We start from the raw sequence: 24,060 nt of genomic DNA, 5'->3' as shown, positions 1-24,060 counted from the left end.
AGGGGCAGCAACACAAGAATGAGCCTTTTCCATGGCGGCTTCCCACCCAGGCAGCCCTGCAGCTCTGCAGTATCACCAAGTTGTTTGGCTTGTGCAGGATTGCAAAACACAGCAGTGTAGCAGGCCTGTTACACCAAAATGGTCCCCCAGCAATGTGCCCATTTTTTTAAAAAAATGAAGAACTGTAGTAAAGTCAGCCCCAGACCACCTAGCACAAAGTTGTGCTTTTGTGTGGAATAGAGTCTTCTGTACAATGGTCTTCACACTTTAGCCTCTGGCTTTGTCCACCAGGGGGATGCCATGAGGAAGTAGACGGAAAAAGGCCAGGAACTGATGAGACCCACGGAATCGCTCAAGCATCCCTATGCTCAGGCATTCCCTCTCCACAAGCGGGAATAAGTCTCCAACTAATAAAAGAGCGAAGGCCTAAGCATGTGTGGGATCCATGCCTGTGCACAGGAACATGAGGCCAGAGCCTTGTATCTCAAGATTTATTTCCCTGATAGTTGTGCGATGTTGTACTCCGCTCCAGAGTTCATGGTTTAGAGGAGCACTTGGAGAGTGTTTATGCTCAAAAAGTAGTGGCAGCTTCTTGTCTCGGATGCATTTCTACCGGTAGGAAAATATTTTAAACTATTTGCAGACCCTCCAAGTGTCCCTATTTTCCAGGGACATCCCTGATTTAGAGAAGCCATTCTGGTTTCTAATTTGATCCTGGAATGTCCCACTTTTCCTTAGGATGACCCTATTTTCATTAGAGAAATGTTGGAGGGTGTGGAGTTATCTGAACTTCCGCAATCCTGTATAGGGAAGTTTTTTTAATGTTCAATGTTTTATTATGTTTTTCCATTTCAGCCTCTTAACCAAGGATGTGAGCATTCTGCACTTTAAATAAATCTTGCATCCCAGTAGCCCAAATTCTATGACTCTTCTGCCAGTGTTAGGATTGCTCTGGAAATCTCTGCTAGATATTTACAGGTGTCAGGTTGCACACCTCAGATAAAAACACACAAAAGCCAGCTGCTATTACCCTGATCCATCAACACATGGATTTCTAGCTATGCAGAGAGCAGAAATAAATAAAAAATGGTAGCCTATTATGTTAGCAAAACTGGAGATTAATTTTCAGTGGTGTGCAAGTAATTAAGATTGATCCATGGCTCCTACATCACCTCGCTTTATTATTATTTTTCATTCCCCTCACCCATTTGTTTACCATCTAGCCTGCTGAATAATTATGGAGAATTCAAATGCTTGTAAACTATTTTGTACCTACCAGTCGGTTTCCAAAATGTGGATTTGTGTATTTTTCATAAGGGCTGACTTTTGTTTCTTGTTTGTTTGACTTGAAAAATACATAATTTAGCCACACAACAGGGCTAAGTTTCAATTCAAACTGGTATGGAAATGTGAGGAACTGATCTTAAGTTTCGAGAAAAAAGAAACAGAGAGGAGCCCAGACTGACAGATTCCACCATCCCTATCCTGAATGTGGGTTTTGGGGTTTTTTCCCCGACGGAATAATAGGCTTCTTGCATTCCTCAGTTTCACTTTCGTTCAACATTCAGCACCTGCTGCCACCTAGTGGACAGATGAAACAGTGCTTGCGGGGGATCCTTTATTTGAGTTGCGCAGTTGTCACAGACATTATTTGCCACGTGCAACTGCTAATCGCAAACACGCTGCCATCTTCTGCTTCCGGTCAGCTGCCAAGCTTTGTCGGCTTCTCTTTTCTGCGCATAATAAATGCCAGCAGGAACTAAGGAATTCTAGTTACTGTTTTAGCAGAGCATGGAATTGTGAAAGGCATGGAAACAGAGTTACAGGTAGGTAGCTGTGTTGGTCTGCCATAGTCAAAACAAAATAAAATAAAAAATTCCTTCCAGTAGCACCTTAGAGACCAACTAAGTTTGTTCTTGGTATGAGCTTTCGTAGAGACCAACTAAGTTTGTTCTTGGTATGAGCTTTCGTGTGCATGCACACGAAAGCTCATACCAAGAACAAACTTAGTTGGTCTCTAAGGTGCTACTGGAAGGAATTTTTTTATGGAAACAGAGGTTCCTTATAATCTTCCCTTCCCCCCCTTCCCTGCCTCCAGTGTCTGCACAGGCTATATTAATTTTCTTAACACAGGTGTTTCATACAAGAGGAGTGCTGGGCAAAAGAGTTGCCCTAAAAAAACAATTTCAGGATATTTAATGGGAAGTGAGTCACAAGTATGCAATGCAATGCAATGCAATGCAATAAATAAAGCCAGAAAGCCAGATTCTGTAATAAAAGTAATTGGTGTCAGTTGTATTTATGAACAAAATTAATTAGTAATTAATCATTGGAGAGAGAGGTTTGGAAGAGAGATCTTCCACTTTTTCACATTGTTACAAGCACATTAAAAGTTGGTTAGATGTTGCAACTGCCCTCACCCACCATTAAACAAATGTTCTCCATGAAAATACTTAGGCTAGAATAAATCACAGGCACTCAGCTTCGCAAATAAATTAATGTTTTACTCGCATAGTTTCCAGAAGTTACAGCGAACAAGTCTCCATCTGCTAGCAGTAAAACAAAGATTAAAAAAGGTTCCATACAACTTAAAAAGAAAAATAAATTGGCTTCCCTACATAAAGGATCACACAATCTTTGGGTTAGCAAAGATGTAGTCTGTAAAATCTCCTTTTAGAGAGATTCAGTTCACTTCCAGGGAACCATGGCCGCATGGCTTCCTGCTTGTTCCAGGAAGCACAAAGAGAGAAGAGAAAGGGGGGGGGAGAGAGAGAGAGAGAAAGAGAGTGTGTGTGAGAGAGAAATGGCTGCAGAGAGTCTGCCAGGCCATATACACTCTGTTAACTTTCATGCACGCAAGTGTGATCCAGTAACTATAAATTTCCTCCAATTTTGCAATTAATGTTTTTATGTCCATGAATACATACCACCCAAAATCTGTCTAATGTGGACCCACACTGTGTGGCTAGAAGCTGACACTATTTGTATGCTATTAGTTCTACCCCAGAGTAGCTTACAATGGCAATTAAAACAAAGGCAAAAATAAGACATGCAATAAAACATTTTAAATCAGTTTTTTAAAAAAGTATTTATTTTCTTCAGCAGAGAGAGAACTTAATTTGTGATGTTTAAAATACAGTATATTTCTAATACTTAAAATACAACCCATTAAAATGCCGCAGAAAAGAAACCTGTCTTGTCTGAAACTTTATACACTGGGTGTTGAGTGTATCTTCTTGGGGATGGAGAACCACAGATGAGAAATCCCTCTTCTTTATTGCCAGCCACTTGTTCTCTAATCACAGTGGAAGATTGTAATGTTTATTGATAAAGAAGTACTTAAGGTATAGGTGGTCCAAGATGCAAAGGATTTTAAGGTCAAAACCAACACCTCGAGTTTAGCTTTGAAGCGAACTAGTATAGTTATTTGAAGATGTAATTTTCAGACTCCCTTCTGCCATTTTACAGATGGGGTAAACAGAGCAAACATCTGCGAGGAAGAGCAATAAACCAGGCTGAAAGAGTGCGATAGATTGGGAAGTTTTATAACCGGCACAGGGAAGGGATTCGTTTTTGGGGAATGCCTGATTCACAGGACCAAGAGGCCCCTTTGTGCTCCTGTTCACTGTGCATTGTTTGTGTTCTCCTTCTTCAGCATGCAGCCCCGACTTATAATATTTATGACTGAATCAAAGCACCAGACATGTAGCTGTGTTCACCTGCTTAATGAAAAACGAGCTTCACAATGGTCACTCTTAAGGTTGTGTACGCTGCACTATACCTTTAAAGCACAATCAGAAGGCAATATTTCCCTCAGGGAATTCTGGGAACTGTAGTTGTTAAGGGTTGCTGGGAATTGTACCTCTGTGAAGGGTAAACTATGGTGCCCAGCAGGGGTGGCGGGCGGGTCCTGTTTTGCCACCTGAGCCAAAATGGGAATGTACCTGGCCGCACCTGCAAAGCTGAACCAATGAGAGTGGGTTGTGGCGAGATCTCACGACATCTCACCAGAAGTTGGCACCACAGCTGAAGGCGGCTGCCTCACACACACCCCCACACACCTTATGTGTGAGCCGGCCTGGTGCACAGCATTATTTGAAAGACAGCATGTGTTTCATATGGTGCGGATATGATTAGAACCACATGGTATTAAGAAATATAGGGTGTGTCCTATCCCTGCCTCTTTTGTTTACATCTAGTTAGCTCCTATTTGTCCCTGGCTCCCCTTAACTTGTTTCATAAGGTAAGTTTATATTGCTATTATTATTTGCATTTATTTATTTTTTTACAAAAATTCCTCCTGCCTCCCTCTTCTTGTAAGCAAATCCCTCCAGCTCTTGGGAAAGCTTCTTATCTTCCCAATGTAATCAGGGACTGGCAGATGTATCCTGCTCAGGTGCTGTTAGTGCTCCAGTAGTATTGAACACCCACTTTGTTTGACATACTGAGATCCTAAGATCCTGAAATGCATAAAATGTGCGCCTCAATCAGTGGCACCTCCTTTAGCCCCCAGTCCCTTAGTTGTCTACCTTCGAGAAAAGACTTTGAATTTTTATTTTAGTTTAGATTGGTTATTGCATTGTATTGTAAAGCCTAAATATATATAATTTTAATGTCAACAGGAGCAAAAAGCAGGTGGGGGGGAACCTCTGGCCCTTCAGATGCTGCTGAACTACATCACCCTGGCCATTGCCCTTGTTTGCTGGGGCCAATGAGAGTTGTCATTCAGCCACAAAGGCAGGACCAAAGGTTCCCCACACCTGGGAGAAAGTGGAAATCCTCTACCACCAGTCAGTGTTGAGTTCTGTCACTCAAAGGGGCCAGAAAGGAACCAGTGGGCTTTTTTCACCCTTACACTTAGCCAGTGCAGCGCGTGATGTCGGAACAGAAGGTGTAAGTATTGTACATTAGGGAGGGTGAAAACGTTCCCCTTTTTAGTGGTGCCATGCACTTAATGTAATGTCTTCAGTAGATTTCCATTGAGTAACATGGCTTTTCCCAAAACATGGTCTCACAAGCTTCAATAATTAGTTGGAGATAAAAGGTGTCAAAAGAGTTTGCACTCAATAACACATTCAGACAGCCATGACAGGGGTCAGCAAACTTTTTCAGCAGGGGGCCGGTCCACTGTCCCTCAGACCTTGTGGGGGGACAGACTATATTTTGGGGGGGGGGAATGGACGAATTCCTATGCCCCACAAATAATCCAGAGATTCGTTTTAAATAAAATCACACATTCTACTCATGTAAAAACACGCTGATTCCTGGGCCATCCGCAGGCCGGATTTAGAAGGCGAATGGGCCAGATCTGGCCCCTGGGCCTTAATTTGCCTACCCATGGCCATGATCCTCTGATATGCATTAAGATGGTGGTGCCTCCTCTCCAGCACCATTTGGGCAACAAGCCAATTCTCTCAGGTAATAGTGCCCTCAGAAAAAGCATCTTTCAGAAGGTTCAGTGCCATTTGTTCCCCGTTTAGCCTTCTCTGCCTAGAGACAGTGACGTTAACATGAAACCAAAAAGGGTTGGTTATGCAATAATGTCTCACCTAAATCAGACGGACGGCAATTCCCTTACACTGCGTTAGATTAGTTTGTCCTCAGTGACATGATCATGAAATCAAATCACACTGGCATGGTGGAGATTTTGCTGTTACCAGGAGAAGACCCAAACGGTGTTTAAGCTGGAGTGCAAAGTGAGCTGGGCTGCTGCCTTGCATATTTTCAGGAAGCTCTAAAACGACCCCACTTCCTTTCAATGGACCCGAGTCTGGCTTTAATTTGAAATAAAACCACCCCGGTTCCCTTTTGCCCTTCCATTTTGAGTACTAGGTTGCAAATAGCAGCAAAAGGGGTAAAATGAAAGAGGTAAGCATTTTGGTTTTTTGTTGTGAAAATGTTCGCTACAGAACACAAGAGAACATTCAGCAACACAGACCTCCTAACTTTTTGCAATGTTTTTTGGCACAAGCGTTTTCCAGAAGACTGCAGTCTCCCCATGGTTTTCTCTCCACATTGTACCAGAGAACATGCCCCTATCATGGCATGTTTCAGTGAAATGGAATGCCCCGACGCGGGGGAGAGTTCCTCAGGAAATATGCATCTGTCTGTGAAGAATGTGATGCATTCAGAAATAACTATTGTCACAGATTAAAAGACTCAAGGATTATTTGTTTAACACATTCGTTTGGTAACCTGAGAAAAGGGAGGTTCTGGAATGGCATTCCTCCCTTACGAGGTAGAGGGTGGGAGGGGGAGAGAGACACCTGATAATGACTTGAGCTTATATCCACCCCCCCAAAAAATAATCCTAAAAATATATACAACTAGAGTAAAAACAACCTCTGAAAAACACATGGAATTGCCTGAATATCCACAAAACAAGCAAATTTGAAAATAAAATGTACTTTTAAACAAATGCAATATCCAATATATATATTGAGCATAAGAATAAATCTGTCAGTTCATGTAGCTCTTTTATGGAAACTCGGGACAAGTTAGTTTCCATTGGATTTCTTCAGTCCTGTGCTCTCAATGAGAATACTTAATGTCCACAAAAAGGATTGAACAGCTACTGTTTGAAAATATGTTTTCCATAAACTGTAAGGAGGACTGAAGCGTAGGTGGGTTTCCATGAAGCAAGAAACAGCAAGAACCTTTATTGAACTACAGAACTGGAAACCAGGGGCAAAGCAACTGCTTACAGTATATACATTTATGAAGGGCTGAGCCACTCCCACTCTCAATGTGATTGGCTGTCTAAACTCCCAAGCAGCGAATCATAACTCAGAGTTTAAGGGCCAATGGCAGTGGCCCAAATCCTGAAATGTTCTGTGATTGAATATCATGTAGCAAGTCCAGACTCAAGCTTGGGCAAACACAGAAACCTGAATACATAACAGACATTGTGCAGTCGGTTCACAAGACATCCTTCCTTTTTAACAACAACTACTAAACACATATACCAGATTTTCAACAGCAAGTAGTTTAATCTATTAAAAATCTGTATAAGAAAGTACATGTTTTGTCAGATTATTACATTTTATCCCATCACACACTGTGGCATTCATCACATGGAACTGGGAAGCAAAACGGTAATGCTGTACTCTGTGAAACGATGCTTTCCTCCAGCTGCAAACGTCAGAGCAGTACCAGGTGCGCAGCCTGGGAGTCATTTTGGACTCACAGGTTAATTCTGTGTCCAGGGCAGCTGTTTACCAGCTCCATCTGGTACACAGGCTGAGACCCTATCTGCCCGCGGACTGTCTCGCCAGAGTGGTGCATGCTCTAGTTATCTCTCGCTTGGATTACTGCAATGCGCTCTATGTACCTTTGAAAGTGACCCGGAAACTACAACTAATCCAGAATGCGGCAGCTAGACTGGTGACTGGGAGTGGCTGCCGAGACCACATAACACTGGTCTTGAAAGACCTACATTGACTCCCAGTAAGTTTCCGAGCACAATTCTATGTGTTGGTGCTGACCTTTAAAGCCCTAAACGGCCTTGGTCCAGTATACCTGAAGGAGCGTCTCCATCCCCATCGTTCTACCCGGACACTGAGGTCCAGTGCCAAGGGCCTTCTGGCGGTTCCCTCGCTACGAGAAGCCAAGTGACAGGGAACAAGGCCGAGGGCCTTTTCGGTAGTGGCATCCGCCCTGTGGAACGCCCTCCCACCAGATGTCAAAAAACAACTACCAGCCATTTAGAAGACATCTGAAGGCAGCCCTGTTTAGGGAGGCTTTTAATGTGTGATATTTTAATGTATTTGATTGTTGTTGGAAGCCGCCCAGAGTGGCTGGGGAATAAATAAATTATTATTATTATTATTATTATTATTATTATTATTATTATTATTACTAGTTTACATGAAAGAAAGTAAAATATTGGATCTGTCAAAATGGGACAAAGACATGCATTTCAGAAAAGACTGTCTTTACTATAAAACTCCTCAGATTACATATGAAATAATTCTCAAACTGAAGGGCATACATTTAAATCTCACCTAAATCAGAAAAAGACAGACACACCCCGCTCTCTATGAGAATCAAATGCTATGGCATTGGCAGTTCCCCATGAAATCCGATGGGGAGCAATATCTGTTGGAGTTGATGCTACAAACCACCATCTTATGCTGAACCCGTATATATGTGCAAATAACCCTTATATCACAGAAACACTACAAGCCTCCAGTGACCTCACTCAAAGGAAACCAAACCAGCTTACGCACATACTGTTGCCCAGTGAAACTTCTCATTGCTCAGAGACTGGGGTAACAATACTGTAGTAATGCCATTTAAAACAGACAAATGACCCCAAAGAGTGCCAAAGCGTCATTACTTACCAATCCCAGCTGAGAAAGCCACCAGGATCCAGAAAGTAACGAGGAAAGGCACATGCACATGGAGCCAATCAAAGGTGACTATCGCGAAGCCGCCGCTGTGGTTAGTTGCCTTAATGGTTTCATTTGCAGTTCCATCTCTTTCAGTAAGCCCTTCTGAACGGCACATCAACACTATTAGCAAAATGAGGAAAGACAAAACAAATGCCCTTTCCTTCATGATCAAAGAACTACTATCTAAAAATTGCCTCCTTGTACATGCAATGTGCTTTTTATCCCTTTTTAGTATTGCTTAGTCAGAGCGGGCTTCCCACTTTTGCTTGTATTTTCTTGGATGCCCAGTTGAGAACTTCTAGCTGTCAGAAACCATGTCAATATCAGGTTCTTCCTCTCAAACTTTGCTGCCTGCTCTCCAGCCAGTGGGGGGCACTACCTCTCAAGCCGTTTACTCTTGAAGAGCTGGGCAGCACTTTGGCAGGTGCAGCACTGGGCGCAAGGATCTTACCAACTCTAGGAGAACCTCTAAACCTCTTTCCTGCCTTTGGAAGAAGGAGTGCTTTTTATCGTGTTTAACTGGAAGGAGGAGCCAGATAAACCTCTAGGCAGGTTTATGGTGGCTACTTTCCCCCTCAGTTCTGATTTGTAAATAAGTGTAAAAGATTAATGACATCTCTTCTTAATAATTATAGAGAGGGGGGTGTTTAAGGTTCTTTTGGATTGCAAAGGAGGACTTCGGTCTCCCTTGAGCAAAGTGCATCCTAAAGGGAGATTAACATGTAGCAACAAGCCATTCAGGTAAAAAGCAAACTGCAGGTGGTAACCTTCAGGACAGGTAGTCAGCCAAAGGACACCTGACAATTGTACCAAATAACATAAACAGCCTTACTAGAAAAATTAATCAATAAGCTGAAACTGACACGGGGACAAATAGAAGAAGACGCCTTCAGCCCAGTATGGCTCCCCTTCATCACACACACCGCCCAACAAGACAGTGACAAAAAATCCACCAACAGCATACAAATCAATATGGTTAACCTGATCCAAAACACACACACACACACGCACCCCACTCACAAATGAAAACAAAGACCACCACAGCCAGCCACAAATGAACAACCACACCCTCTAGGCCAACCCCAACCTCTCTCTCACCATCAAAGGAACACAAGCGAACAACAGAGAACCTGAACAAGCAACGCTGACATCAAACCCTACATATATTAAGTAAAATAGAAACATCGTCATCCGAGCCCACCACCACCCATCTCCCCACCCCGCCCACCTCTTCCGCCCTTTTCTTCCCAATGTCTCAACAAACTAAACCGACTTGCAAAAATGTTACATGGGGGGGAAAATACGAGAGAGAGACATTGCACATACTTTTGTAAATCAAGAAAATCTTTAATAAAAATACTTTACAGTGAGGGGGGGGCGTTTAGTAAGTAGGGGAAATTTGAATGAATACAGCCGATTGTCAGTTAAGTGATGAGCCAGCCAACATCAGTTTAGGTCTACAACCTCTAAGGCAGGTGGTATAACTTTTAATATCAGGTGGGCCATGGGTTCCACACTGTCTTGTCAGTGTGGGGGGGGGAGGCCATAATTTGATGCTCCCCCCCAACCCCAGCCCCGGAGCTGCCTTCCCAAAGCTACGTGAGGTGATGGGCTTTGGGAAGGAGGCATGAGGCTATGGCAGGCTCCCAGCTTTGGGAAGGCGCTGGAGGATTCTAGGACCCTGTCAGAGAGCCCTCGTGTCACCTTCCCAAAGCCCAGCACCTTTCTTATGTGGCTTTGGGAAGGCAGCACAAAGGCTGCGGGAGGGGGCATCAAATGTTGCTGAGGGCCACTAAAAAAGGCCTCGAGCGCAGCATGCGGCTCTCGTGCCGTGCATTGGACCGCCCTGGTCTAAGGTACAGTAGTTCCCAGAAAGAGCAATTCAAATTTAGAAAAGCAATGTCCATCAGCTGAGCTAAAGAAGGATTAATTAGATCTGGATTAGCAATGGAGAATCTATTCTACAAACCAAGATCAAATGAATCTACTGTAGTCTGTTTAATTAAAAAAAGTGAAGGCAGGAAGACCTTTTCCTGTGGAAGAATTGCTACCCGTACAACTTATTTGGAATGGTTCGCCTCCCACCAGTAGTTGAAGCAAGACAGCCAGGGACAAGGGGAGAGTCTTCTCCATGGCTCCTTGGCTCCGGAACTTCTTGCCTTGTTCAATAGGGGGAAATCTTGCCCCCTTTCTGTTGATGTTCCATTGTTGTTGTTGTTCAGTTGTTCAGTCGTGTCCGACTCTTCGTGACCCCATGGACCAGAGCACGCCAGGCATGCCTATCCTTCACTGCCTCCCGCAGTTTGGCCAAACTCATGTTAGTAGCTTCGAGAACACTGTCCAACCATCTCATCCTCTGTCGTCCCCTTCTCCTTGTGCCCTCCATCTTTCCCAACATCAGGGTCTTTTCTAGGGAGTCTTCTCTTCTCATGAGGTGGCCAAAGTACTGGAGTCTCAACTTCAGGATCTGTCCTTCTAGTGAGCACTCAGGGCTGATTTCTTTAAGAATGGATAGGTTTGATCTTCTTGCAGTCCATGGGACTCTCAAGAGTCTCCTCCAACACCATAATTCAAAAGCATCAATTCTTCGGCGATCAGCCTTCTTTATGGTCCAGCTCTCAGTTCCATATATTACCATACTACTGGGAAAACCATAGCTTTAACTATACGGACCTTTGTCGGCAAGGTGATGTCTTTGCTTTTTAAGATGCTGTCTAGGTTTGTCATTGCTTTTCTCCCAAGAAGCAGGCGTCTTCTAATTTCGTGACTGCTGTCACCATCTGCAGTGATCATGGAACCCAAAAAGTGAAATGTTATTCTAGGCTGCATCAATAGAAGTATAGTGTCCCAAACAAGGGGTGTAATTGTCCTGCTTTGATCAGATCCCACCTGGAATCCTGCATCGTTCTGGATACTACAATTTAAGATGAATATAGACAATATGTAATGTGTGCAGAGGTGGGCCATCGAAATGGTCAAGGGACTGGAAATCAAGCTTTATGAGGAAAAGTTGAGGGAATTGTGTGTTTAGCCTGAGAAGAGATATGACAGCCACCTTCAAATATCTCAAAGGCTGTCAGAAGGAAGACAGAGCAAGCTTCTTCTCTTTTTTTTGACTGTTTTTTTTTATTCACTTTTTCCAGTCAGTACAAACACCAAACTAAAAAGACATGTACAACAAAAAACCATAATAACAATAACACAAATTTGACAACACAAATTTAGATACAGTAATATCCCTATGCCTACGCCTTGTTTATCACCACTCCCCCCCCATTTCCCATTGTTATCTGCCTTGTCACTTAAAATATTCATTCCAAATTTCTTCGTATTTATCCATTCTTATTTTGCGTCAACAAGCAATTATTTTGTATGTAGCTAATCTGTCTATATTATCCATCAGTGGAATCTTTTTGAGACTCTTCCAATTCATCAAAGCAATTTTTTTTGCTTCTAATATAACGCGATACAACCACTTTTTTTGGCCCCTTGGGATCTTCCAAGTTTTCAGAATATAATTTAGAATTAAATTGAGTTCCCCTAAATAACAATTTCTTTTTATTACTTTTGCTATAAATATCCTCACCTCGCTCCAGAATGGTCTGATCATCCGGCATTTAATCAACATATGTATTAAGTTCACATTTTTACTCCCACATCTCCAGCAATTATCTGCACTTCTTATTTTCTTCTGATATAACCTTGCTGGAGTCCAGTGGACTCTAAATACTATTTTCTGTTGAATAAGTCGAAGTCTTAAATCCATAGAGGCTTTTTCTATTGATTTTATACTTGTCTCCCATATATCATTTGTTATCTGTACTCCTAGCTCTTTACACCATTTTTGTCTTTCATATTCTAAATTGTATTTCTAAGGAAGATGGAGCAAGCTTGTTTTCTTCTGCTCTGGAGGGTAGGGCCCAAACCAATGGATCCAAGTTACAAAGAAGAAGATTCCAACTAAACATCAAGAAAAACTTTCTGACAGTTAAGAGTTGTTTCATAGTGGAACAGACTCCCAGAGAGGTGGTGGATTCTCCTTCCTTGGAAGTTTTTAAGCAGGGATTGGATGGCCATTTGTCATCTATGATCTAGTTGAGATTCCAGCCTTGCAGGGGCCTTGACTAGATGAGCCCCAGAGTCCCTTTCAACTCTATAGCTCTATGATTCTGTACTAAAAAGCACAGGTCCAAATACTGATTCTTGGAGGCCTTCACTTTCTACGTCTCTCCATTCAGAGAATTGTCCATTTATTCTTACTCTGGGCTTGCTGATCAGAAGGTCGGCGGTTCAAATCCCCACGACGGGGTGAGCTCCCGTTGCTTGGTCCCTGCTCCTGCCAACCTAGCAGTTCGAAAGCACATCAAAGTGCAAGTAGATACCGGTAAATAGGTACCGCTCCAGCGGGAAGGTAAATGGCGTTTCCGTGCGCTGCTCTGGTTTGCCAGAAGCGGCTTAGTCATGCTGGCCACATGACCCAGAAGCTGTACGCTGGCTCCCTCGGCCAGTAAAGCGAGATGAGCGCCGCAACCCCAGAGTCGTCCACAACTGGACCTAACGGTCAGGGGTCCCTTTAACTTTACCTTTACATCCTGATACTTAACCAATTCCTGATCCATGGTTGCTAAGCTTACTCAGGAATGTTCATTACAAAGTTGGCCCGCAGAGATGGGTGAAGGTTGAACTCTCCATGCATTATTATTTTATTACTTATTAATTAACACATTAGCTGATGTGCAGAGAGTTTGATCCTTCTGGGATGGTATTTTTTTCCACACCCCTGCAGGCCAACGTTGTAATGGTGATTAACAGGTAGGCTGTCCTGCTCAACTTTCAAAATTAGCCCATGAGGGTGTGGTAGATAAAAATCTGGCCCACTGGGCCAAAACCGTTCCCCACCCCTGTTTTAATGTGTCACATGTGAAAGGACTGTGACTCACAAAGACAGTCCCAGTCTCACTAGGTCATTTATTCTGATAACAGGTATTGTACTTTGGAACCATGTACTCTGCATTTATTTGAAGCATGATAGGTGATTTTAAAATGACATTAAGTTGCATAAAAATCAATGATGGCGTGTCTAACCTAATCGAAAACTTACGCACACAATAAAAAGCTGACGGAGGCAAAGGAAAAGCCATGTTCCCAGTCAATTCTCTTCAACAAAATGACAGTTTATAAATCCATGAAAGGTGAGGTATTGTTTGCAAGGACACAAGCACAAAATGTGGGTTATGTATCAACCTGAGTCCAAAACGAGTAATGATGAATTTTCCTGTGAAATGTGTACTGAGATTGAAGATTCACAATGCTGGCTATAGACATTAAAAAAATACGATTCCATGCACAGGTAATCCAGATTTTCTCCCAGCCCTGTTTAGAGACACCAGGGATTGAATTTGTGACCGTGCACATGCAAAGGATATGTTGTATCAAACGTTACAGAAGAAAAGGAGGAAAATTGGGAGAGAAAGTGAGCAGGTTCCTGCACTTTTAATAGTTGTGTAGAAAAGGAAACTTCTGTAGGAATAGAAGCTCCACCTAGCCACCCTAAACTAGACATGAAGTTGGCACTTTTTGTGGCACCTGCATGTACACTGTGTCTACTTCCAGCACTGTAGATGACAGCCCCTTTTGCCAACTTCCTACAGTGAGATGTAGGGTGGCCATATGAAATATAATAAAAAATTAAAAAGTGCATGCACAATTCTTCAGATGCACATGAAAGCTCATACCAAGAACAAACTTAGTTGGTCTTTAAGGTGCTACTGGAAGGATTTTTTTTAAAAAAAAATTATTTTGTTTCGACTATGGCAGACTAACACGGCTACCTACCTGCACTTGAAACATCACGTTTTTGGCATCACATTGTAAAATATTCAGATCCCTTTTTATTCCCAAATGCCCTTCCATTACTTTTCCTCTTGCTCTTAGGTGCCACAGGATTTTGTGATGTCTTTGATTTGTATGTATTTAATTAATGCAGAAATCGGAATTGATTAATGGCATCATGTAAAGACTAATTAAAACGATGGAACCTAAACTAAAGAAGCCAAGACACATTGAATTGAAATATGGGAATCATTTGGAAGATTTTTTAAAAAAATAAAATAAAAGGCATTAGACTCAAACAAAAACTTGGTGAAAGAATTCTTTTGCTAGAAACTAAAGAATCTGTGAGATAAGTACAGAATTTTAATGCAAATTTCCCACATAGTTGAAGTAGATAAAAGGCTGCAGGGGTGCCATCTAAATCAGCAGCATACCATGGAGTCTTGGCACTTCTTTCCTTGTCTATTGAGAAGAAGACTTCAGGTCATCTAAGGTCATCAAAAATAACAAAACCATTGTAGGCCTCCATGATATTGCATAACACAGTGAAGTGAGTTTGGAAGAGAACCCAGGGCACAGAATTATGAAAAGCCTCAGGAGGTTATATGAGGCCCTAGAGGAGTTATTGGGGAGAAATTATACAAAATAGTTAAAGGATTATGAATTCATTGGACTATTTTTGTGGTGTAAGAACATTCCAGCTACTGAATTACACAATGATTCTTCATCAAGAGATCCTGCAAGTGGTTGGCATTCTCTTACACCAACAGATGTGGCTTAATGAAAACAATACTCCAGTAATTTGTATCTCTTATGTCCCTGGGACAAACATTATAACAATGGTCTGTTTGAAAATGAAGTATTTGATCAGAGTGCCAGACTGTATGGCAGAAACAAGATATCCTTTTTTATCCTTTTTTTTTAAGCCTTTATCATTAGTAGATGAAAGCTTAGGGTTATTGGGGTCAACCAAGCACCTACCAGGGCAGTACTATTAAAAAACAAAACAAAACCCACCCTTTCTTCTCCAGAGAAGCTCCAGAGAAGCAGACACAGAGCAATGGATTCAAACCACAAGAAAGAAGATTCCACCTAAACATTAGGAAGAACTTCCTGACAGTAAGAGCTGTTCGACAGTGGAATTTGCTGCCAAGGAGTGTGGTGGACTCTCCTTCTTTGGAGGTCTTTAAGCAGAGGCTTAACAGCCATCTGGTGTTTCCTGCTTTGATGGTGTTTCCTGCTTGGCAGGGGGTTGGACTGGATGGCCCTTGTGGTCTCTTCCAACTCTAGGATTCTGATTCTCTGCGCTGTTATGCTCCAATCACAGGTTCAAGGACATTCTATTCTAGAGCTGGTCTGTCAAAGTTCTCATTCTCCTGATTATGTCCAATGTCAGGCCCTCAGAACGAGTTGAGACATCAACATTATGAAGGGGCTCTAGATGGGAAAGAATCCAGGGCTCCTGCACCTTGTATAGTTTTGTAGAAGAGGACATTTCAGGAGTCGCTGGCATGAGAAGATGTATGAGAAGAAGGAAACTCAGAAAGAGTGACATTTCCCTGTGCACGGTTGCAGAGTTGTTATTCCTATTCTTATTCTAAGCCCCATTATGGATTAGAGGCTTCTGTACATGACAGTGTGGGGTGGTCTGTATGTTCTCACCCATGCAACAGGTGCTTGGGCCTGGTGCGTGGGTGGGTGTGCTGAGTGCCGAAAACCTAAGGAAAACTGCCCCAGGAAGAAGAGATTGAGTCACTTTGGGTGCCATCAACTGAGGCAGGAACTGGCAATCTCATTTGGACAGAGATACCATTTCAGATTCCAACAGGCGAAGGGGCAAAAAAATAATTTGGGTGGGGAGGCAGCAGCAGCAGTTCAATATATTTTGGCATCTGAGGCAAAACATCCCCACAATTGGATGGGGGGTGAGGCTCTGCAAGGGCTTCTCCTCAAGGAAAACCTATTGCAAAGCCTCGCCACGCTGCCGGGGTGCAAAGCTATGCAACAGAACACCTCCCTCTTAGTGGCTCTCCCTGCAAAAGGGGGGTGATCCGCAAGGCTTTGCTGCTGTCTCTGTCTGCCCTCAGGGGTGGGAGGGACTAGCAAGCAAGGCTGGGCTGCTCTGCCACCACCTCCTCCCTTACCTGGGCTGCTTCTCCGGTGGTTTGGAAGCAGTGGAGCAGGCAGAGGTGTAGGAAGGTCAGGTGGTACCCGGTGCAGAAAATTTCTTGATTGATTGATTCTCCCCCCCCCCTGCAAAAATGGTTTTACGTTATTTCATATTTTCTTACAAAGGAATAATAACAAATAATAATAATAATAATAATAATAATAATAATAATAATAATCTTTTATTTATATTCCGTCCTCCCCAGCCGAAGTCGGACTCAGGGTGGCTAACATCAGATACATAACACTGGTATAAAACCAAACAATAATTAAATTACCTCCTAAAAACATCTCAAAATCAAATTAAAGTCTAATTAGATGGCTTTCCACAGGGTTAGGGTTGGGAACAGTAAGTGCTCCACTGAACTGAAATTTCAGCCTTCACAACATAGGAAAACAGCCAAGTAAACAGCTATTTTGGTGAAGGAGGGTCAAGATATCAACTGATATGCATGAAATTTCATATATAGCTATATAATCCATAGTATAGTAAGATAAGAGCTTTGGAGCAGGCATTTAAAAAAAAGTTTTTTATGGACCGCCCTAGTAGGGCAGTAATTGTTCCTTGATAATTTGTCACCCCCTCCATTATGGAACATGGGTCGGACCACCACCTACGCCCCCCTTGCTACGCCCCTGGGGGCAGGTGAGGTGACTGCAGGGACACCACCTTTTGGGTTTCTGCTGCCTGAGGCAGCTCCTTCACCCTACCTCATGGTTGGGCCAGCTCTGGGAGGCAGACACAAGAAGATTTGGAACAGCCCATGACTCCACTCTTGAAAGTTAAATGGTAGAAAAGTAGCACATTTTTTGTGATCATTTACTTTTTCTGTTGCATAAGTTCTATTGGGATGTTATTGCAGGAAAAACAGCCCAGCCCCCTAGTTTCTGAAGCAACATGAATGTGTGCCATCAGCTCATATAATAGACCAGTATAAAGCAAATGTAGTGGGGCACCCAGGTGGCGCTGTGGGTTAAACCACAGAGTCTAGGACTTGCTGATCAGAAGGTCGGCGGTTCAAATCCCTGCTCCCGTTGCTCAGTCCCTGTTCCTGCCCACCTAGCAGTTTGAAAGCACGTCAAAGTGCAAGTAAATAAATAGGGACCGCTCCAGCGGGAAGGTAAACGGTGTTTCCGTGCGCTGCTCTGGTTCGCCAGAAGCGGCTTAGTCATGCTGGCCACATGACCCGGAAGCTGTCTGCGGACAAATGCCGGCTCCCTCACCTATAGAGCGAGATGAGTGCCGCAACCCCAGAGTCAGACACGACTGGACCTGATGGTCAGGGGTCCCTTTACCTTTAGTGAGATGGTCAGAGATGCTCCTGAGGAATAAGCACACAAGCTCTGAACATTTTTTGGGGGGGGGGAGATAGTTGACCCCCACCCCCCTTAAATGACCCCCTTGACCATGCTTCTAATAACTAGGAATTAATTAAATTCCTTCAGAACTTCAGCCCAGGGCAACTGAATAACTCAGTCAGTAGAGCATGAAAATCTTAATCTCAGGGTCATGGGTTCGAGCCCCACATTGGGCAAAAAGTTTCCTGCATTGCAGGGGTACTAGATGATCCCAGTGGTCCCTTGCAACTTTACAATTCTATGATTTTGTGTATGAGCTCTTACAAAATATCACAATCTGGCAGTTACACACACAACTTGCCTTCTAAGTTTCTTCAAGGTAGCTTGAATTGCAAAGGAAGCAGATGAAGCGCACTCAAAAAATTGTTTTAGGAACTTCCTAATTCAAATAGGCCTACTGTTAGAAACTAAAGCCCATCATTAGATAAATAGAGTGAACTACAAATATTGAACAACACCTGAGCTCCAGGCTGAGAACAGAAGAACTCGCAAACCCCAATTTACTGGAAGGAGGGCGGAGTGGGAAATCACATTCCCTTTTCCAACCACATATGATTAGTCCTCACAGCGTCTGGGAGCAATTTGGTGTTTATCATTCACTATGTTCCTGGGTGGAAGCTATTTTTAGACCCCCTTAATCCTTCTGTCTTGTCCACCCTTGCCCCCTCCTCCGTTGTGACTGATAACACTGCTTCCAGGAACCCTGCAGGGCATGTTTCCAAATCTCAAATGTTTTAACATCTTTAGTGCGCCCCCCCGCCCCCGAAATTCAAGGCAGGTTATTTTTAGCCATTTATCTTTTTTGGACCTCATTTTAGCTTGCTTAATGATTCTCAATTCCTCTCTCTTTATTTTCCTTCCTAACACAGCCATACCTTTAACATCATCTCTCACTGCTCAAATGTCAGTGTGGTTAAGTTCTGTTAAGCCGTGTGCTATAGCGGGGTTTTTTAAGCCTGTCTTCTGAGCAGTGGCGTAGCGTGGGGGGCTGGCGGGAGTGTGGCCTTAGGCGCATTTTGTTGATGGGGCGCAACCAGGCGCCCCCACAACAAGCTCCCTCCTTAAGACTACAACTGCATGGAGGGAAGCCATACCCAGTCTGGACCTTCAAGGGAGCGACAGCAGTGCCTCCTTCTCCTTATGGCCACTGAAGGGACGTCCATGTGCACACATGCCCCGGGCGACAGTAGCACACACTATGCTGCTGCTTCTGAGGCCTGAGAAAGGAAGAAACATTTGAGGCTGTAGAAGATTTTCTCACTAAGCTGCTGAGATACCTCCACAGATGCTAGTAATATGGCCCACATGAGCTTGCCTTAGAGTGGAACTATACTTAAGTTACCTAAGGAATGCACAGAATTTTAAACAGAGGTCCCTCAACTCCATGTGAAAACCAAGAGTCCTCTCTTGCCATTATTCAACTCAGTTGCTTACTCTCATCATACAGGCAAAAAGGGGTATTTAGCCCCCCAACTCTATGTGAATAAGGGAAGTTTTGGTAGAGCTCTCCCTTAATCACTTCAGTGGCCTGCTCCCATTTGCATGTGTTTTGTGCATGTGATTCAGAAACTGAGGGGGGAAATCGAGGCAGTCTCTGTTGCTATTCACACTGGAGAAGGGGAATTAAAAAAGGAGCCCTCTCTGTGTGTCTCATTTCATACTAGTAAGATGGTTGATGTGCATAAGGGACAGATTGAGTCAAAGGTCTGCCAGCTAGTTGCCTATCTTAAAAGTAGACCATTTAAACAATCAGTGCAAGCTTATTTGCATCTAAAACAATGAAACAAAACGCAGAGTGCAAAGCTTTCAGAGCTCTGAAAATTACTGAAGAGGACAGTGGCTTGAAAAGTTACAACCTGCTCTGTACTTTAGTTATATGATACCACTCTTAGGGGAGAAATCTGCTCTACTGAAATTCCTGCTTCAATTTTTAATTTAATGATTTGCCTTTTTGGCCTGCACATGTTTGCTGTAAAACCCTAATAAAAGCAGCATAAACAGTCTATGAATGCTATCATTATGTTAAAATTAAAGGGAAGGAAGATATTTCTAAAAACTGGCAGAACATCCAAATACTTTATTCTGTGCTTGCTTCACATAACGACAGATTCATCATCATTCTTTCAAAACTCACATTATTCTAAAACTATTACTGTTACCTTGCCAAAATCCATAGAACAGACTTAAAATAAAAGCACTTTTCTTAACTGTTTAATAAAAGGGATGCCAATTTGTATTCTTACTGTAAAAACAATTTAGGGGTGCAATGAATTTAACACTATTGGCAAATGTATATTGGTATACATTTTTTGGATTCAGAAATGCATTTTATATGCAGGCCAGTGTTCCATTTGCTAAAATGTAGGGTACAAATCTGATCAATGTTGGTTCAAATTCAAGGATTTATCTGGGGTGGCCTTGGGAATTTAACTTTCTCTTGCCTGTTCCGTACCTACAAAATGTAAAACTATAAACTTTTAAGAATTTAATCAATGGATTGCTTTGCCAAAGCCCCAGACCACAACTCTGCAAAGGGAGAGTTCTCTGACAACTGTAGCTCTGAAAAAGACATGGATCCACTTGCTGGTCTGTTCCAGGTGGGTCGGTGGGTCACACTTCCACCAAATTTTGATGACTGGTCAACAGAGGATCAAGAATGTTCTGAGGAGAGATTCCCCTAGCATAACAGGAATGACCTGCTCATGTTTTGAAGATGTGAAAAGAGTTTGCCAAAAATATTAAAAGGCCTATGTACAGGTAAGTGATGTCACAAGAGGGTACCTGATGCCTGTTTACCTCTTCTGGAAAGAAGCAATCATCTGCAGGGAGGAGGAAGTCTAAATCTTTGTTCGTGGTAGTCTAGTTTGTAAGTTAAAGGGTTGATTAGGATTCAGAAATGATGCTATCTACCTTGGGATTCTACATCTTCATTCTGCTGTATGGGAAGACCAGGCTACTGTCATAAAGAATTGAATAATCAAGTGATATTATAAATGTGTGTATGTATAATCCTGCCCTTTCATGGCCACTAGGTTCAACTTTCCTTTGCAGACCAGAGTATGCTACTGTACTTGTTTTCACAACCAATGGGAAGGAGACCCATTTTAAGCTATGTTCTTCAAGAAATTACAAAATCCTTCTCATGATAAACACTTTTGCCATCACTCAGTTCCTATGCTTGATTACATCTTTTTTGTAATATGTAAGTTTATTAACATCTTGTTCCAAATGCTGAGGAAAACTCTGACATCAAATCTCCACCCAAGAAGAGGCAGTTTGTGAGCATCCTCCCTCTGTACCTTTTGATATCTCATGAAAAGCAAGACTTTGTACAAGAACATCTTGAAGACATTTGCAACACACATCCTCCTTCTTACTTCCATAAAAAACTGAACATCCCACTTTCCCCTTTAAAGTTCCTGGCAGAGGAAGAATCATGCTCTGTGCTGAAGGTGTTGTACTCCCATTGTTTTGAACGCATTTCTATGGTGCTCTTTATAAATAATCCAGTTTTCATTATTCATTTAGGAAAGGATTGACCAGCTTCTACATTCTTGGGACTCAGTATATTTTGCAAACACAACTCCATTTCAAAAAGGCATAAAAATAAGGCATAAATGACAAATTATTACTCAGCTGCAATTGCAAAAGAACAAAATTCCAGTAAATCTTCTCATAATCACAGGGCTAAGCAATAAAATAGCTCACAGGATGAAATCTCAATATAAAATCACAGAATACATAAGCAAAGTAAAAATAAGAACCTAATAAGCACACACACATTTTAAAGAGATTGCTCGTCTCAAATTAGACTCAATATTAAGAGATCGCCCGGCAAAAGTGAGCTCATGCCTCTCATTACATATGTACATATATATTTAAGAGGTTCGTTTATTATCCTATTTTGGGAATGGTTCGTGTTCTTATGCAGCTGCATTTATTTTGTACTTTCTGGATGTCCCCGGATCATAGTACAGTATAATGTAGTTGTGCTTTGTGTTACAAATCAAGCCCTGGTAGGTAGCTTTTGTTTCCCCCATGTATTTCTCATGTTTATTCTGAAAGGTCGCTCCAGAGCCCCGAGCGAGAGGCAGAGAATCTCCCGCCCGGCAGCCCCGAAGGCGGAACTCGCTCAGCCGTTGCCCGGCAACCGGAGCTCCCGACTCTTAAGCGGCTGAGTGGGCAGCGGCCTCTTCGGGGGCGGCTCCGCTCCCAAAGGCCGAGGGTCCGATTGGCCTCTTCCCGGCGCGGGATTAGCATGACCCGGCGCATGCGCCCTGCGGAGGCTCCGGCAGCTCTGGTTTCCCCTCAGGCAGGGCGGCAAGCGCCTGTTTAAAGCGGGGCGCACGAAAAGCGATGGCCGCGGACGGGGTTCCGCTGACGGAGGAAAGCATCCGCGAGAGAGTCTGCCTGACGCACCAGAATCTCGGTGACCGACGAGCGTGGGTGCAGGGAGGGGGGGTGGACTGACAGACGGAGCTTTCAAACCGCACTCCAGGCGCCCCTGACTGGCTGTTGGATCCGTTAATCAGGCGGCAAAAAGGGCGGGTTGGTGCACTACCCGCGGAGGGGGCTGGACAAGGGGTGCGCGCTGTCCTATCGGAGAGGCAGGAGGCTGTTGATTGACGGGTCGATGCTCTGTCCAGTAGGGGACGCTGTATGTGCAAGCGTTTATGTTTCCTTGGGGAAACCGTCCTAGGCTTCGCGCAGGCGCAGTCAACGTGCTGCTGCTGCTGCTCCCAGCCCCCCCCCCCAGTGCGCAGGCATGTCCAACAGGTAGATCGTGATCTACCGGTAGATCACTGGATGTCTGCGGTAGATCAACAACTTTGACCCAACCCCCCCCCCCCCCATTTGCACCAGCCCACACTTTTGGAATACACATTCAGAATTTCTTCAAAAGAGAAAGGCACAATATTTTGCAGCAGTGTTTCCCATCATACACTTCCTTTTCTGAATTAAAATGGAAATAATACTGAAAATAAATGTAGAATCTGCCTCTCCAGGTGTTATTAGATAGCACATCCTTACACCTGAAATAATTTAGCACAGAGATGACTAAACTGGTTCTCTGTTGCCTGATTCCATATCCCAGGCATGTCCAAAGTCCATTTCAGGGGCCTAATCCTAATCCCCTGTCCTGGGGTAAAATCCTTCTGAAAGCTCAGCATCTTAAATCCTAAAAAAAAGCTCAAAAACTTTGGGGTAAACCTCAGCCGTAAAAGAAAGCTGAACAACTTTGGTTGGCCCTCACACATGTTCACTTCATCAAATCTGGCCCTCTTTGAAAAAGGTTTGGGCACCCCTGCCATATCCCATCATCCCTCATGATTGGCCATGCTGGCTGGGGATGATGGGAGTTGGAGGCTAGCAACATTGGGGAGCCACCTGGAGAATGTGTGTGTGTGGGAATAAGAATTAAACTCTTCCACCCTGCCTTTGAGGGGTGTATTTTGTACCCCAACTGGTAAAAGGCAAAGACAAAGCACTCACTTGTGTGAAGAAACAACATGAATTTATTCTGAAGCTGGATAGGTATTTGATTTGGAAGTACTTGAATGCCCCAGTTATGCAAAGATTGACAATAACTGCCTGTCCCCAGTGAGACCATTTGGAAGGAGATGAGACCATAGCAGAGATGCAGTAGACTCAAAGGAACCATTAACTATGGGATCAAAAGATTTTGCACAACTTCAAAGTTTCATATACCCTTTTTAAAGTAAAAAAAATCTGGTCCAATCCAATATTGTACTTTGCCAATTTTCTATCTCTTGTTCTCTGGAGCCATCAGAAAATCAACTTTCTGTTTTAGCCTTTTAGGACTTGGGACCCACATTCAGTTGCAGTTTGAAATGTAGGCTACACATAATATTTTGTCAGTGCAGGGGAAGTCTGGTTTTCCCCACCCCGTTTCCTTCCTATTCTCTTTTTCTTCCTTGATGAACACTTCTTCTAAACACTTTGATCCACACTATTATCATGAAATACGTTGTTCCTTAAGTGCCATCGGAATGAATTATTAAGCTCTCAACAATTTTCTCATTCTAGCTGATGTCCGGTCATTGTCTCTTCCTGGAACTTACCATGAAAAGATTAGTCATTTAGGAAACTCATTGGAAAATTTTATTCATCTAAAATCACTTGACCTTTCACGCAATGCATTGACTACTTTGGAGGTAAGGCATATTTGGGGCTTTGTATGTTTTACATTGTAGATCTATTGAATTAACATTTCAGACATTGTTCACCCAGTTTGCATATAGGATTGGTTATTTTACCCTGTTGTGGTTTACAACTATAAACAATC

The 24,060-nt window shown here is 43.0% G+C and overlaps 1 protein-coding gene across 1 annotated transcript in view; it reads left to right on the top strand.

Moving 5' to 3' along the window:
- Positions 1–22,043: 22,043 nt before the first annotated feature.
- The window catches only part of CEP72 (centrosomal protein 72), a 28,841-nt gene continuing 26,824 nt past the window's right edge, over positions 22,044–24,060 (top strand). The window contains exons 1-2 of the mRNA XM_033169945.1: positions 22,044–22,182; positions 23,802–23,929. Of these exons, the coding sequence (XP_033025836.1) occupies positions 22,110–22,182; positions 23,802–23,929 (201 nt within the window). The 5' untranslated portion in view covers positions 22,044–22,109. The remainder of the gene's footprint in view (positions 22,183–23,801; positions 23,930–24,060) is intronic.

This window comes from Lacerta agilis, chromosome 14, assembly GCF_009819535.1.
Source record: "Lacerta agilis isolate rLacAgi1 chromosome 14, rLacAgi1.pri, whole genome shotgun sequence".
Classification (NCBI taxonomy): domain Eukaryota; kingdom Metazoa; phylum Chordata; class Lepidosauria; order Squamata; family Lacertidae; genus Lacerta; species Lacerta agilis.
The sequence above is the reverse complement of the archived record's forward strand: the minus strand, read 5'-3'. Positions and strand labels throughout refer to the sequence as shown.